General features: G+C 38.3%; 1 protein-coding gene across 1 annotated transcript in view; it reads right to left on the bottom strand.

Annotated features, from left to right (window-relative positions):
- Positions 1-1,266: 1,266 nt before the first annotated feature.
- Positions 1,267-18,003, bottom strand: part of LOC139708853 (type-1 angiotensin II receptor-associated protein-like) — a 29,680-nt gene continuing 12,943 nt past the window's right edge. The window contains exons 3-6 of the mRNA XM_071620812.1: positions 16,241-16,352; positions 8,392-8,464; positions 3,311-3,359; positions 1,267-2,589 (exon numbers count right to left, since the gene is read on the bottom strand). Coding sequence (XP_071476913.1) covers positions 2,373-2,589; positions 3,311-3,359; positions 8,392-8,464; positions 16,241-16,352 — 451 coding nt within the window. The 3' untranslated portion in view covers positions 1,267-2,372. The remainder of the gene's footprint in view (positions 2,590-3,310; positions 3,360-8,391; positions 8,465-16,240; positions 16,353-18,003) is intronic.

Here is an 18,003-nt window from a genome sequence, read left to right as displayed (position 1 = left end):
ACGATTATATGACAGGGTATGTGCAACATAACAAGCCTATTCTGGCTTTCTACGCGCATACCATTTTCTGGTTAACCACATACACAGTGTCAATGAGCTTTTGTTCTTATTGTACCTATATTCTATCTGTTTTCCTTATTTTTTTTTCATAATACTTTCCTGTTTTGTCAATGTTTTCATTGTTTTTGTTTGTATTTTTGCACCTTTGCACAATGTGCTCATATTTACGTGTATTTTTTATCTATACTGTATATTGAATCGGAAATAAAGATTGAATTGAATTGAATAGAGAAACCATCTGCATGCATCAGTTCTTGAATGCATACTAGTAATCATAGAAGGGAAGCAGCTCAGACTGGACAAAGTAGAACATAGAGGGCAGCATTGCTCTTTTCTCTGCATCACAGCTGAAGTCACCGTGAACTAATCATGCAAGTATTGTAAAAAATGCTGCTTTGACACTGTCTGCTCTACATATTCAGCAGCTGGTGAGGAAAAAAGGCAATCAAGGCTTTTATCATGATGAACTATAGGCCAACCTGAAATATTTTAAGTAGATACATGACATTGTATTTCAATAACTATGATGATCAGGGCTATTATGAAAATAATTTCAATCTAAATATGCAAAAAAAAAATGTTGAATATAAAGTGTGACCTTTTTTGATTGTATACAGACTTGCAACACATGCATGGAATACACAGTATCTAAAGCATATCTGATGAAGAAAGCTTTTAGCAATTTTTGAGGGGTACGGGGTAGAACAAGGAAAAGCACAAACATGTTGGCATGGCATCATATCTCACAAGGTGATTGAAATCTGACACAAATTCTGCTTTCCCCCTTCTGCAGAATTTTTCTTGACTTGTTTCACTTTCAGTTTAAGTCACATTCTAATGATATTTTGGCACATACACATCAGAGTTTGAGGGCTTTACATAGTAATATAGCTTGCCTACCCTAAGTTGATGAAGGGACTTCGAACTATATCAGCGTATTTACACAAATGACGAAACCTGTAAAAAGTAATAGAATGAGATGCACAATATCTTCATCAAGCGTACATGGTGCCCCGCATCACCTTAACCCGATGAAGTCATAATCATTGAAGGTAAGAATAATCTGCAAAATGCCATATAACAGCTGGAAAAAAACAAAGCAAAACAAGAAATTTCTTACTTGTAAAAAAAAAAAAATCATAGTTTGATTATCTAAAATATCACCCATCGTAAAGTTGCTCAAAGAATGTTTTGGAAACTCACTTGATTTTTTTCAGCAGGCATGTTGCTTTTGCTTTTCACATTCATGAAAGGGTATATCATAATTATATACTTGCTTGTGCTGCAGATGTTACACATTCAACATATTATAGGCAGGAAGCTTCTATTTGACATTGAAACCAAAGTAAACGCTTCAGGATCAGCAATAAAAATGTCATTGTTCTAGTCATTGTTGAAGATGGTGTAGGTTCTCTTGAGTTTCAAATGACAGATCTGCTCAGACAATGGCTGAGGTACACACAATGGCATTTAAAAAGCAAGCTTGAGTTTAATATCTTGTACTGTTCTTCAATGTCTAAAATGCTCAGGATGATTTATTATGTTTTCACAACTTTTTCAAATGGAGAGCACTTCCCTCAAAACTTGCATTGTCTAAGCCCGGTCAGCATTGTACATTCCACACCAGAAGGGAATTGAAAACTGAAAATGTTACTGTTTGTATACACACTCACAAAAACAAATCTTCTCAAACTTTTGACTGTCAAGATATGACTGCTTTATACCTACATTGCAAATTTTAGTACAATGGAATAACTTTTCTTCAAAATTGAAGCAGCATAAAAACCCATCAACCATATCAACTAAATTTCTCTCACACAGAAAATACGATGACCAAGATCACAGAATGGAGTGTTGTTATAAAAGACTACCTTGCCTGTGGTGGATTGTCCTCAAGAGGGCAGGCTTCAAGGAGACTCTTTGCAACTGGCTTGGAATCTACAGAAGTTTTGTGAAATTCTTTCATTGTACATTGCACCCCCAGTCCTTTCACATTGTACAGTAATCTCACTCACATACCGGCAAATCCCTTTGCAAAGCTTACCCAACACATCATTTTGTACCTGACCAAGCAGCTTTAATACTACACATACCACCTTCTAATGACCGATCACCAATGACCAATCCAGCCCTGTCACTGACCAATTCGTCCTAACAATAACCAATCAGTCCTAACACTGACCAACCGGTCTTGTTACTGACCAATCTGTCCCATCCAAAAAGAAACACAGGAGTGGGAGAAGAGGATGATTTCTTTTTTTCTTTCCTCACCAAAATTCTGATTAATGTGAGATGCGGAGAGACGATAGATCCTATTGAGGAAGGGGTGTGTAGGGTTTGTCGAGGGATGCTGGGGGGTGCGCTTCTTCCACCTGGTTGTTGGTGGGGATTGACTGATCGATGTTCTCGTAGCCCCGCACGGTGGGATTCGGGAAGCTCAGGTCGCCGTAGTCTCCGCCCCGACGATTGTACTCGCGGAACAGCAGGTATATCGCTACCGGCTTGAGCAGTAGATTCAAGATGCACATGCTGAATGTTACATGAAGAAATATCATTAAGGACAAAACAATATCATCTCTATAACTTTTTTATATTACTCTGGGTTAGTTTGCATTTGGCAATTTGCTCAATCAGTGATTCTTGCAAACCGTAATCCTCCCTACAGCATATGTCTGTAAAAACTTCAACTGCGGTGGCACTGTTTGATTCATGTAACAATGTGTCGGCAAGAAGCTCTATTTTGATCAAACATGAAAAAAATGCAGCACTATCTCTATCTCCAAACTACCAGGAAAAAAAATTAAATGTGATTACTGCATATAACCCTCTGCTCATGCCTGCTGCATAGTCACTTTGCATCACTACACTACCAGTAATCATTAATCTCACATACTTTTTGTTCAGGCTACGATCATTTCAATTTCACTTTACACAGGTTCTGCACAAGATAATGGTTTACAATAATTCATAAACAGCAAAGCCCCGACAGAAAAGGCACTTGATATGTATGCCATATCAACTATATAAATTTTTAATCAGATAATGAAAATATGACTCATTCATATAATTTTTGTTATTCACTGTAAATAAGGAGTGTACACTTAAAAACAAGAAATGTTGACCCCTCCGTAGCATTAGCTGCAAGGTCCATTGCTTTTTAATTCCTAAATCTAAATTCTTCAACTTTGCATTATCACTTTCACTTATTCAATAACATCTGAGTGGTGTGATATGGCACAAAAAAGGATACCCTGCCCCAAATTTCATGGTAGAGCAGTTTGTCACAAACTGGTCTGTACCTGCAACCAAGAGGGAGAGATAAGGAGAAAGAAGAAAAAAAAGAGACAACAATGTTATTAGGGAAAACACAATGATTAGGACAGGTGCAAGATTCAATATTCTTTACAGTTGGTGTTGGACTGCTCTGTGCTACCAAGGAGGTTTGAGAAATGGAGTCAAAACAGTCTTATTCACTTTGATCCCATGCTCGAAGCCGCCACTCAAAAATATTTGAAGTATGTGTCAAACTGGATCTGCCGCTCAGATGCAAAGACAATTGACTTGTGTCTCATTGAATAATCACCAGCCACTTTCCAACGAAGATGTCTTTGTGATGGTAATTACTTTTCGCTATCCCTACTTACAAACGATGGGTGGTAGACAATGGTAAAGGCACGGGGGTGTGCGAATAGAAATTGCTCAAATATTGCTGAAATAGATATCAAAATTACTCGACTGTACGTGTCTGTACGCTAATCTGACATATTAATTGATAAAGAACTATACTTGAAGATGATACCATATTAGTTTCATTTGGCGGAAATAAGGAGAAAAATGATAAAACCGGCTTTACATGAGGGTAAAATTTCAAACACTTTCACAAAATACAGCTCAGATTTACACTTTTGCACATATTTTCGAACGGAATTGACTTTTGTTTTATATGCTTTATCATTAGGTGAAATTTCATTGCATTTGACATATAAACGAGCAGCATACACCCGATATTATATTAGCGTTAAAAATGAATCTTCAGATTGCTCAGAAAGATGGCGGCTTCAAGCATCGAACATCAAAGGCACAAATGCACCTGTGGAATTCTTTTGTCCATCCATAGAACACTGACAGCTGATTGAATAATTATAGTCAGTTGTAACTCCATCTCTTGAACCTCCTTGGTGCTACTCCACCCATGACTACAAAATGCAAACTAAGAAACTCTAACATATTTCACTTTTCTCACATATTGAAAGAGCACTTAACATGCCTCTTTCAGAAGGCAGGTGGAATAAGACCCCGTTTACAGTGCGAGGCTCGGCCGCGGCTCGGTGTAAACGTGCAAAAGGCCAAATGCGGGGCCAAAATTGGCCGTGCATTTGGCCACGCTCTGGAGGTGGTCTCAGCCGTGGCTGAGCCGCGGCCGAGCCCGGTCTTTTCTCAGTGTAAATGCAAATTGGGCCAAATGCGCGGCCAATTTTAGTCTGGCTTCCAAACCGCCCTTTGCCCGTACTATTTTGCTATTCAGGATATCAGCCCCCTCAATGTCGAAAACTAGTATAGTTTAAGGTGGTTTTGTCCTGCAAAGGATTTTTCCTTCGGTAAAGGCCTTTGCCCGAACGGCGACAAGTCGCCACAGAATCCAGTTGGCAAAGGGTCTGAAAACCAGACTATACCAATTTGCGTTTGTTTACAAGCAGAGCGCCACTACGACAACATATTGAAGGGCTTGAATTAAAAGCGCGGCCGAGCCCGGCAGTGTAAACGGACAAAATTGCGGGGCTCAGCCCCGCAATTGAGGCTGGGCTCGGCCACGGCTCGGCCGCGGCTCAGCCCAGCCCCGCACTGTAAACGGGGTTTAGCATTACCCTTAGCATATGTCTCAGAAACAAACAAGAGAATGTGTAATTTTTTTCAGAGTATGAAATTTTTGTGGAATTCTCTTTATAATTCCCTTATATTGCTGTATGCATGTGACATTACAAACTGTGATCCAGCAGTGACTGCGCATACAAATTTGCTAAAAATTCATAACTTCTAAATGGATTATGTGATTTTCCGCAAACTTTCACTGATATACATGTGTTCTACTAGCATTGCTGTATTCACTCAATCCACATGTATAAGGTAAACTTGTCCTTTAAATTCTAACTGGTTTGGAAGTATCATGCTGCTTAATATCTGCATGAGAAAGAAACACATGAAGAGTTTGTTCGCAAAAACAGATAAGTCCGTATTTGCCAAATGGAGATATTTGCGATTAAAGGTCAAGAAAAATAAAGAGAATAATAAGAAAATGTTTGCTTCTTTTGACCATCATTTCAAAAATGTACCTTTATATGTAGTGACCAATATATCATTTAAAAGGTATTATTTTGTACTTTATGACAGAGACCGTACTTCAAAATCTTTAATGATGGACTTATCGGTTTTTGCGAACAAACTCTTCACGTAAAACACACGCCGAGTCACAAATAGAAAACGAAACAAAAGTGATAGACAATGACTGTGGAATGAAAGGAGGAAGAGAAGAAAAGATTAGAGTAAGAAAAAATAAGATGCACAAGACAATTAAAGACGAAGCTATTAAAAACAAAGAAAAAGACTGAAGGAGAAAAAAAAAGGCTTCAAAGTCAACATAATGACAAGTAAAAATCCTCAAAAAAGACAAGGATTAACAGAGGACCAAGTTCCATCCCACTCATGGGGTGGAACACCCCATGAGTGGAAAATAAAAACTGAATTGAATTGACAGAAGAAAAAAATTCAAGGCTCTGCACTCCTTCTTGGTTTATCATCCAGCTGTAGATATGGATATCCATGAGGAAGCTGAAATTGACTGACTGACAGATATCACAAGAGGGCGGTATACTCCTTTTACTCCTACCCTCAGTTGCCTACTACATTGTATCAAAATCAAAATCTTTACCGCCTTCCAATAGTAGTAGCTCTGTAAGCTCCCTCAGAAAATTTTTGAAAAACAAGTTTTATTCTGTGTGTGTGGGGGGGGGGGGGGGGGGGGGGGGAGGGGTGATTATTGGGCACTTTGCTTCCATTTCTCTTTTCATTCTCAAATCTATAAATATTTCAATTCATATGTCACATGTTTACCATAATATGTCTAAACATACATAATATCTGTGATGCCTCATCACAAAAGTCACAAAATGAAAGAAAAATCATTTTGGGGTTTTGGGCAGATATGAATTCTCACAATGCTATGTTTCAAATTGATATAATTTGCCCTACTTCATTGCAAATAAAATTTTTAAGATGAAGGAAGATTGGAAGTCAGAAACCTGTAATGTTATATTACCAAAATTGTTTTTCCATGCATTTTTCTTTTTCTTCTTTCTTTTTATCCTTTTAATGATCTCCAACTTTATATGTGTACTGTGATGATGCATCACATTTTATGCACAGACACCTGGCACATTGATGTACTAAGACTAGTACATATGAAGAGTTTGTTCGCAAAAACCGCTAAGTCCATTTTTGAAGATTTTGAAGTACGATATCTGTCATAAAGTACAAAATAATACCTTTTGAATGATTTATTGGTCACTACATATAAAGGTACATTTTTGAAGTCATGGTCAAAAGAAGTAAAAATTTTCTTATTATTCTCTTTATTTTTCTTGACCTTTAATCCCAAATATCTCCATTTGGCAAATATGGACTTATCGGTTTTTGCAAACAAACTCTTCATACATCTCACTTGTCATCATGAAAGCCAGACAAACCTATCCAATGCCAATATTTTGTGACTGGAGAACTCTTAATCTTCTGATCTTTGGAGCATTTTAAAATAAATTTGGACAGGAATTAGTTAAAGATACAGTTTACCTTTGGGAGCAGTGATTTCAAAATTTTTGAGTTATCACATTTGATGCATATGTGTAGGTCAGTTGTATCACAAAACATCATATCATACAAAAATTTTGCAATAAAACCTGAAATATAGGGAGATATCACTGTTTTTCTCATTAAACCGTAACTGTAGACGGTTTAGTCTAGAAACAATTTTATTATAACTATTGTTCACATTTTGTATATTTAACAATACTTAACATTGATTATCCTGATTAAAATTTTTACAATGGTTGTTTATATGCCTAACTCGCATTTTAGAACTATTTTGAAGCACTAAAGCTAGATTTTTATTTCATCTGCAAATGGTAAACAATGCCTTTAAGCAGGGTTCGAAATTGGCCATGGTCCGCTGGCCATTGGCCACCCAAAATCACGTCGGACTAGCTAAAAATTGAAAAATTCTGAAGTTACTAGTCTGTCTGGCTAACCAAAATATTGCTTCAGTGTCAAAATTGATTCTAAGTAGTCCGCCTGGCTAGTTGAAAAAAAAGTTAAGTGCGACCCCTGTTAAGATGATCAAAAACTTGAGAACTTTCCTCTCGTTGTGTGCCAAGTTTCAAACCCATCTTAGTCAGCAACTTGACAACTTTGCACATTAGGCTCAAGTGCACCACTGTGCACAAACCAATAGATAAATCGCAATATACATAGAATACATCAAGAGCAACATAGCCGTAGCTTTTTCATGAAATTTACATCACAGCATAGTTTGCAATTTTCACTACAAACTACAGAGATTCTATAAAAACTCAAATGACTTTGGAAATGTTTTCCAAAAGTGCTCATGCATTGCAGTGCTAGAGTAATGTGGTACACAGGGAGTTTATACCAGTGCACACAGATCAAATCTCATACTGTACTGGTATACGCCGAATATTTCGCGAGGTTTTCATTTTTGCGAATTCGCGAGTCGGGTGCCATTCGCGAACTTAAAGACACACGAAAATATTGACTCTGATCCCGATGTGAATGTGACATGCACATATACATTTCTCCATTCAGTACTTTACTCCATGATAGCGAATTTTACCACCCGCAAAATTGTCGGGAGTCTCAATTCGCGCAAATTTAGACTCGCTAAATATATGGCGTATACAGTATTTCTTCAGTCAAATCACTACAAATGTATCTGGTAGGCTGTCATTACTTTAGTCTGAGAAAGAACCTAGATTCGCACTTGATTGCAAATCTAGGGTCTTTCTCAGACTGACGTCATGACAGCTACCACCAGCCTAGGGTTATACTTACAGTGGGTTGTAGGGAAGTAGATGCCCAGACTAAAGTCAGGACAGCTACCACCAGCCTAGGGTTATACTTACAGTGGGTTGTAGGGAAGTAGATGCCCAGACTTAAGTCAGGACAGCTACCACCAGCCTAGGGTTATACTTACAGTGGGTTGTAGGAAAGTAGATGCCCAGACTTAAGTCAGGACAGCTACCACCAGCCTAGGGTTATACTTACAGTGGGTTGTAGGGAAGTAGATGCCCAGGAAAATTATGTCCATCAGGATGCTCAGAATTTCAAATATTAACATCTGTGGAAAAAAATGACAAAGAAAAGATGTAAATCAGAATAGTGACTTTCATTTAGATGAAATGCACAGTTCATAATTTTTACAACAAACAAAAGTTTATGCAAAGCTGCATCATGGTTGCAGAGATGAAGAGTTTGTTCGCAAAAACCCATAAGTCCATATTTGCCAAATGGAGATATTTGCGATTAAAGGTCAAGAAAAATAAAGAGAATAATAAGAAAATTTTTGCTTCTTTTGACCATAACTTCAAAAATGTACCTCTATATGTAGTGACCAATATATCATTTAAAAGGTATTATTTTGTACTTTATGACAGAGACCGTACTTCAAAATCTTCAAAAATGGACTTAACGGTTTTTGCAAACAAACTCTTCGTATTTATCCTGCATATACCAACTTGAAGAATACATCTTGCAACTGAAATAATTGCACAGTAAGCTATAGATACATGAAGAGTTTGTTCGCAAAAACCAATAAGTCCATTTTTGAAAATTTTGAAGTACGGGCTCTGTCATAAAGTACAAAATAATACCTTTTAAATGATATATTGGTAACCACTTATAAAGGTACATTTTGAAGTTATGGTCAAAAGAAGCAAAAATTTTCTTATTATTCTCTTTATTTTTCTTGATCTTTAATCGAAAATATCTCCATTTGGCAAATATGGACTTATCGGTTTTTGCGAACAAACTCTTCAATTGCACAGTATGGTATGGATACATACTTTCGCACTAAGAAAAAAGAGAAATACTTGTAGATCAGAAATCTTTCAGAGTCCAAAGTTGAACCTTGTGGTAGAGCTAATCTTTAAGTTTAGGAATGTCATGCAGACCAAACTATTTTGGGGAAGAAACTATCAAAATCAGAGCCAGCATTGCCTTTTTCAAAGTGAGGAGGCCCAGTATTATATATTTCAAATTTTTGGTGCCACTAAAAAAAAGAAAAAAAAAAGAAAAAAAAAGTGGGGGCTTAGAGGGGATGGCTAGTAACTGTTCAGTGGGAATCAATGGGAATGCAGGGGATGATTGCTCCAATCTTTGTGGTATTCATAAGGAGTACATTATATGCCTATTGTTGTGTGAGAATTGATTTGCTTCAGAATGGTCTGATATTCAAGTAATGTACTGTTTAATGTTTCCAGGTTAGCATGCCTGTAAAGTGACGGAACGACCCTTAACGGGCTGTGAGATTATAAGACAGAATTTGATACATCTACAATACTTGCTAGTATTTCGACGTTAAATGTGCACAAAAGCATACATTTACACATTACACATTCATAACCGGAAGTTTATGTCCCAAAAATTAGAGGTAAAAAAATTAGAGCACCACAAGTGTTCAGATTCGGAGAGGTATATGCGATAGGGAGGGTTGTGTAACTTCTAACGGTGGTTGGTGATCACAACATCATGTCATATTAGATAGTTACACCTGTTTCAACAATGGCTGTTGGCATGGTAACTGAGATACTTGCAGCTGATTGGTTGTTGCCCAGCTGTTACCATGGGAAACCAGACTCATTGCTTCCTGCAATTGTAAAGTCCTGTTATGTGAATCAGAATTCTTGTCATTTTGAATGACAGAATAACTTGGCCAAACTACTGTCACCGTAGTCATCAAATTTCTAGGTATTGTGACATTAATCCACAGACTAGCAGGCTAATTTGCAAGTAAATCATTCAAATATAATCAAGGTATCAAATCAATATGATTAGGTATTTGGCAGAGGATCATGTAATAGTGTGTCATTTTGGTATTTTAGCCTTTCATTCAATATCACATACAGATGATTATCATCAGCCCCCACACCCATCCCCACCTCGACCCCCCCCCCCCCCCTCCCCAATCCCCTTTCCTTTACCCATTCTTGAATTGCATGCCTTAGCGTTGCAGGATTTAGAAGAGTTCTAATTAGATGGCTTGCCCATAGTGGGCGGGCTTCAGACTCCCACAGACGGTTCACTGCAAAGCCACCTAGCCAATCTTAAAGGCATAATTTATTATTTGCAGATGAAACAAAAACCAAACATTAATGCTTTATAATAGTTCTAAAATGTGAGTTTGAGATAGAAACAATCACTGTAAAAATGTGAATCCATATAATCAATGTTAATTGTTAAATACATAAAATGTGAACAATAGTTATAATGAAAATGTTTTTAGACTAAACCATAGCTACAATTATGGCTTAATGAGAAAAAAATACTGATATCTCCCTTATTTTAGGTTTTTTGCAAACATTTTTTTATGGTAGGAGGTTTTTGATACAACAGACCTACACATATGCATCAAATGTGATATCTTGAACATTTCTTAGAACCACTGTTCCCAAAGGTAAACAGGACATTTAAAGGGAAACTCCACTCTACTTATATAATTTACTTAAAAATGAATAGTCAAACATAACAATCAAGACAAAAGAAGCAGTAGTAGCAATGATGATCAAGTTCTTTATGTTTGAAAAAATACTGGTCGCAAACATTGATCACTGCAAATATATGAAATAGTGCTATATCATTGCCTCGCATCTCTCCCACTGGATTTATACCACTTTTGTAGTCAATCATTCAGCAAAAATAATGATTTTCCCTCAATATCGGTCATAGCTAGATAAGTATACAGTCATTGCATAGTAATGTCATTTCTGTGTCTGAAAGAATAAAGATGAATACAACTTTTGTTTCTTGTCTACTTGTCATTGAACTTCTACTTTAAGGGTATTGTTTAGCATTGGACCATTGGGAGAAGTGATTTAAAAAATGTTTGAGTTCTAAATCACATTGGATGCATACGTGTAGGTCAGTTGTATCACAAAACATCCTACCATTTATTTTTTTTTTTGTTTTTGCAATAAATCCTGAAGTGGGGATATCATTATTTTTCTCGATAAACCATAACTGTAGACAGTTTATTCTAGAAATAATGTTATTATAAATTTTGTCCACATTTAACAAATACTTAACATTGATAATTTCGAATGATTACATTTTTTACACAGTTGGTTGTTTCTATCCCTAACTCACATTTTAGAACTATTTTGAAGCACTAAAGCTGGGTTTTTGTTTCATCTGCAAATGGTAAATGATGCCTTTAACCTTTCAAGGATTTTATGCTAGTTACCAAATCATGACATGAACATGGGACAGAGATCTACTTAAAAACCGGATATTGCAGGGTTTGGTTTTGAAGACAGACCTTTCCGATTCTATGATTTACATGCCTTGAAGACAACTTCTCATGAATGAGGTGAAACATTGAGATCTTACGATGAGTCAGTGCTTGACTCTCCCTTCCAATTAATTCTAACGATTCACAGGAACTTATCAGTTTAGTCACTTGAGTGCCCCCACCCCCCCCCCTAGATAAAATCTGTTTCACATTACAGACACACCCCATAGGGAACATGTTTTGGATCAGAGGTCTTAATCTTGGAGTCTATGTACCACCTTGGATTAAACACACTTTCCACGATTTCACATGCGGTACCATGTGCGGAATCAAATGATTTCACCACGGCATGAGCTATATTCCCTAGAACCATGAGAACGTCTGACAATGACTCCTGGGATGACTATATCAGAGGCTCATATCATTACTATCGCCCTTTCTTACATTTCCCTCAATCACTGATATTACTATCGCCCTCTTCTTACATTTCCCTCAATCACTGATATTATTACTATCGCCCTTTCTTACATTTCCCTCAATCACTGATATTATTACTATCACCCTTTTCTCATATTTCCCACTGTCACCATCATCATTTTAGGTCACAATCATATTTCATATGAAATCAAAGCAATAAAACAAAACAAGAAAAATTACTCTCACTTCTATTGTGAAATCACATGATGACATGTAATTATTCTCAATCTATTTCGGATTTGGGGGAATTTATTCAATATCATTGCAAGTACACAGGCAAATTAACAATCACAGTGTGAAAAAGAACAGCATGCACACAAAGCGTGTGATGAAAAATCACGTTGTCCGTATCTTGTCCTTATTCAAAAGCAATGGTCATATTTTTAGAAAATGAAACTTGTATTCTGTACCTTGTATAAATATACTTTGAAGACATATTGTCTAAACAACGAGAAAAAAAATGAAAAGGTAAGTTCATTTCATATTTTATGGGGTAAAAGCGTTGCTTATGTTTTGAGTTGTGTTGGAGGCAGAATCAGTGTGAACACAATCCATGGTTTATCTTTACGATTTGTCACAGTGGTAGTGTGCATGTCAGTGAGAACACAATCCATGGTTTATCTTTGTGATTTCTCACAATGGTAGTGCACATGTCAGTGTGAACACAATCCATGGTTTATCTTTGTGATTTGTCACAGTGGTAGTGTGCATGTCAGTGAGAACACAATCCATGGTTTATCTTTGTGATTTCTCACAGTGGTAGTGTGCATGTCAGTGAGAACACAATCCATGGTTTTATCTTTGTGATTTCTCACAATGGTAGTGTACATGTCAGTGTGAACACAATCCATGGTTTGTCTTTGCAATTTGTGGCAATGGTAGCGTACGTGTCAGTGTGAACAGCAGTCAGTGGTTGTATAACTCCATCTCTTATACTATGTCATGAGTCATCTAAATGATAATGGTTGCTCACTGGCGTAATGCCAGAGAAAAGTGCTGGTGGTTGTCATGGTGACAGTGGGGCTACTCCCACTTACCTTAATGTGTCACTGGTCAGTCAGAACTGAATTCTTTATTTGTATTATATAGCAAGGGAAGTTTTTACAATATTAGCGAGTCCACTGTCAATGATAAGGAGATTACATGATGCACTAAGTTTGAATTCTTCAGCATTACCCACCACCTACTTCCATATCAAGCCAATGGGTTGGAATGTGGTAACAGTATCTCATGATACTAAGACTGCTCAGAAATATTTTAAGGAGAAATGCATCACTAAGGCAACAATGAATGACCTAAGAGAACCTTCAGGAAAGTTCTGCAATAGTCATGATTTTAAAAAGAAATGTATGAATGTTTTCATTCCACTATTTAGCATTGTCTGTCCACTTGGTCAACTGGTCAGTGATATAAATAACAACCACCACTGGTCTGAAATTACAACATGATTTGGTGGGAGCAACAAGGAGTTATGAATGGTTGAACACCCCCCTAAAAAACAAACAAACAAACAATCATAGAGATGCACCTTTACTGTAGAATTTTGGATTGTCTGTACACTGTACTATCACTATGTCAATGAAACGTGTGATAAAAGAGAGGTAGATTCAATCTATCATATCACAGTGAGGCATATATGATTGTCCTCTTTCAATATTCTCTTCTTTCTCCACATCACATTAATACACAATTCACATCATGCCTAACCTAATACTTCACATTCCTATCACAAATATCTCTGAACACTTGAAACCTGGACTTCACTTTGCCCTGATAGTGTATGAGAATACCATTCAGAAACTAGAGCACAGGAAATGGTTAATGAAATGATATTAATTTCAAATTCTCAGGAAGAATATGATCTTGATTCTGATTGTGTCTGGGAAATGATAAGGATGGATTAGGGCATGTGATAACAACTGGTGTCAAGACTAATGACAAATGATCTCCCCCCCCCCCCCCCACTTTAGCACTTTAAATTCAGACCTCTCTCATAGCTGTCTTCATAACAAATGACTGAAAAATAAAAGTAACATATTGACTTCTCAATACCATGGTTAGACGAGATGAGAGCACTTTGTCGCAGCATACGTCACAAAATATACTTCACTGACAATACACCTATGCAACACCTAAATAATTGCCCATTTTGTCAATTATAAATTATTTCAATCCTGATTTTTATCGTAATCAGAAAATAAGATTTTTAATGAATATTGTAAGTAGGTAACTTTAGCAGCCAAAACACATTGTACAGGATGAGCTATACCATACAACATGATATTATTCATTTCTCATTAAAGGTCCTGTTTACCTCTGAGAGCAGTTATTTAAAAAATGTTTAAGATATCACATTTTATGCATAATATGTAGGTCAGTGGTATCACAAAACATCCTACAATATGAAAATATTGCAATAAAGCCTAAAATATACATAAGGAGATGTCACATGTTTTCTAAATAAACCATAACTGTAGACGGTTTAGTCTGGAAACATTTTTTATTAAAACTATTGTTCACATTTTGTATATTTAACAACACTTAACATCGATTATACTGATTTAAATTTTTACATTGGTTGTCTTAACTCACATTTTAGAACTATTTTGAAGCACTAATGCTCGGATTTTGTTTCATCTGCAAAAGGTAAATTATGCCTTTAACAGAAGGAAGGAAAAACAGTTATGTACATAACCTTTTAAATGTGGACGCACACAGTCATGTATTTATACCTAGCCAAGCTCTTTCACACACGTTAGTTTTATTTCCCCTTCAAAACTTGACCTTACTACACCTTGGACCACCCAATACTGTGGAACAATGCCTTTAGTCAGGGCTCGACACTAACAGTGGCCCGGTGGCCCAGGGCCACCAAAAACGCACGTCCGGCCACCAAAATTTCAGAAATGAAGAATTTGGTGGCCTTATCGGGCCACCAAAAAAGGTCGGATGTTTGCCTTTGGGCCACCAAAAATAAAAGTTAGTGTGGAGCCCTGCTTTAGTCCTTCAAATCTGGGCCACTGTAAAGCAATGCCAGCATTGGAGGGTTGGCTAATCACAACTCAGTGCACATTGCAAGTATTACTAAAGCATCTGTTGCCAGTCAGGTAAGGAACAAACAGGTAGCAAAAGTTTAGGTTGGTAAAGTGTTCACTATACAGTCGTATTGACCCAACAAGTCTTGAAGGGATTCCCCCCCCCCCCCCCCCCCCCGAAATTATCATCTAGTCTTTTTGAACATGGCACCTCTGAATTTGTCTGCAAATCATGTATTCCAAAATGATTAGATGGAATTTGTAAAATTCATTGTATCTGTACAAATTCAAACAGAATTTTACAAAAACTGCCGATTAGAGAAAGAGAACAGGAACTCCCATCTTCTTTAGAAGATGTTTGCAAACGTAATCAGTCATAAATCTGGTTATTTTAAGGCTTTCCAAAAATCTGTGATCAAATCGAACAATAAGATATGAACACAAAGCTTTCAAATTAGCAGAATAATTTGTTTTTCTCTCTGCCTTATGGAAAAAAAAAATAAATAGCAGAAATCATGACAGAAATATCAATATATCACCAAACCACAAAAACATGGTTTCTTGGATTTGGAGTGTTAAAGGCACTCAATCGTGGCGAGTGGTTTGTGCGGCACGGAGACGAACGCAACACGCTGCCTCCATCATTCTGTATCAAATGTAGTGACCCCCGAATGAGAACAGCGCTGGCTCAATGGGTCAGCGAACAACCCTCTAGGCTACAAGAGCTCTGTGCTACAAATCTCCCAACCCAAAATGGCGGTCCGAGCGAGCCACGAGAGCATCCGAATGGACGCACACTCTCAGTGCGCATGTGCATGAAGAGAGGCCAAAAGAGCCAGCGTCTTCTGGCCTCCCTCCTCCAATCACCGCAGCTCGCGGTACACACACACGCACACACACACATGCGTCTCAGTGGCAGCATTGTCCCACACGTTTATGGATATAGCACCGAGTCTGGCATTGCGCGATTGCATGCACAAACTTCGGTCGTTCGGAGTTTACGTACCATAAGGGATGACGCTCGGCTGCCTTTAAAGAAGCGAACTAAGATAAAAGATGGCAGATACAGGGAATAAATCTTCATGTTGGGGCTTACCATAAGAACACTCTCTGCTGACTCGGGCATCATGATAGCCATAAGACCAGTGATGAGGATGATGGTGTTCATGTAGACATAGCCGGAGTCTATCCAGCCTCCCATTGATGCCCTGGGGTGGGGATGGAAGAGGGGTTGGAGGTTAAGAAGGGGTATGGTGGATGGAAGAGTGGTTGAAGGTTCAGAAGTGGATGTGGTGGATGGAAGAGTGGTTGGAGGTTCAGAAGTGGGTGTGGTGGATGGAAGGGGGTTGGAGGTTAAGGAGGGGGTGTGGTGGATGGAAGAGGGGTTGGAGGTTAAGAAGGGGTAGGGTGGATGGAAGAGGGGTTGGAGGTTAAGAAGGGGTATAGTGGATGGAAGAGTGGTTGGAGGTTCAGAAGTGGGTGTGGTGGATGGAAGGGGGTTGGAGGTTAAGGAGGGGGTGTGGTGGATGGAAGAGGGGTTGGAGGTTAAGAAGGGGTATGGTGGATGGAAGAGGGGTTGGAGGTTAAGGAGGGGGTGTGGTGGATGGAAGAGGGGTTGGAGGTTAAGAAGGGGTATGGTGGATGGAAGAGGGGTTGGAGGTTAAGAAGGGGTATGGTGGATGGAAGAGGGGTTGGAGGTTAAGGAGGGGGTGTGGCAGGTGGAGGAGGGGTTGGCAGTTGAGAAGGTGTGTTGTTGGGATGGAGAACGGGTTAGAAGTTGTTAAGAAGGTTGGAGGTTCAGAAGTAAGTGTGGTGGATGGAAAAGAGGTTGGAGGTTGAGGAGGGGGGTGTGGTGAGTGGAGGAAGGGTTGGAGGTCAAGGAGAGGTGGTGGGTTGGAGGAGGGATTTGAGGTTCAAGAGGTGAATTGTGGTGGTGGATGATGGGTTAGAAGTTGAGGAGGTAATTTAATGGGTGGAAGAGGGGTTAGAGGTTTGGGGTGTGGTGGGTGGAGGAGAGGTGTGGAGTTCAGGAGAGGGTGTGGTGGCAGAGGAGAGGTTAGAGGTTGAGAAAGGGGTATGGTAGGTGGAGGAGAGGTTGGCGGTTGAGATGGAATGTTGTTGGGATGGAGGAGGGGTAGGAGGATGAGGAGGGTGTGCGGTGGTGGTAAAGGATGGGTTGTAGAATGAGGAGGGAGTACGGTGAGAGTAAAGGAATTGGAGGTTGAGGAAAGGTGTGGTGGGGGTGGAAGAGGGGTTGGATGTTGAGGAGCAGTTGGAGATCGACAGTGGGGTTTGGCGGGTGGAGGAGGCATTGGAGTTTGAGAAGGGGTGTGGTGGGGTGGAAGATGGGTTTGAGGATGAGGAAGAGGTGTGGTGGTGGTAGAAGAGGGGTGGGAGATGAGGAGGAGGTGTTGAGGATGGTTAGGGCAAGAGACATAGCAATTGTTTTCATTACATAAAGCATTCATTGTCATACCATAATCCTAATAATGTGTTTCTCTCTTTTATTTTCAATATTTGTAAACTGTTCCTCAAGTATTTTAAGATGAGAATTCACTTATTTGATTTGATTTGATTTGATTTATTCATTCTCCGTATGGCAACATTTACATTTTTTTTCAACATAATCAAACATAATGATATACAAATATGAAACTCATTATACAGCGTAGCTAGTTTCAACAATTTCAACAATTTTACTTATTCCAGTAATTGAGGTATATAATCATCACATCAATAACTTTTGCACTAAATTAATCTCTTACATATTCAGGCACACTTAGTCCAGCTTCTGCTGTATGAATTAGCACATATCAAATCCATAGGAATTAATTTTCACAGATGCACATTAACAGTAAA

This window comes from Diadema antillarum, unplaced genomic scaffold, assembly GCF_040938485.1.
Source record: "Diadema antillarum isolate AM-2024a unplaced genomic scaffold, OU_Dant_1.0 seq00001377_RagTag, whole genome shotgun sequence".
Taxonomy (NCBI): domain Eukaryota; kingdom Metazoa; phylum Echinodermata; class Echinoidea; order Diadematoida; family Diadematidae; genus Diadema; species Diadema antillarum.
Note: the sequence above shows the minus strand (reverse complement) of the source record. Positions and strands in the feature narration are given on the sequence as shown.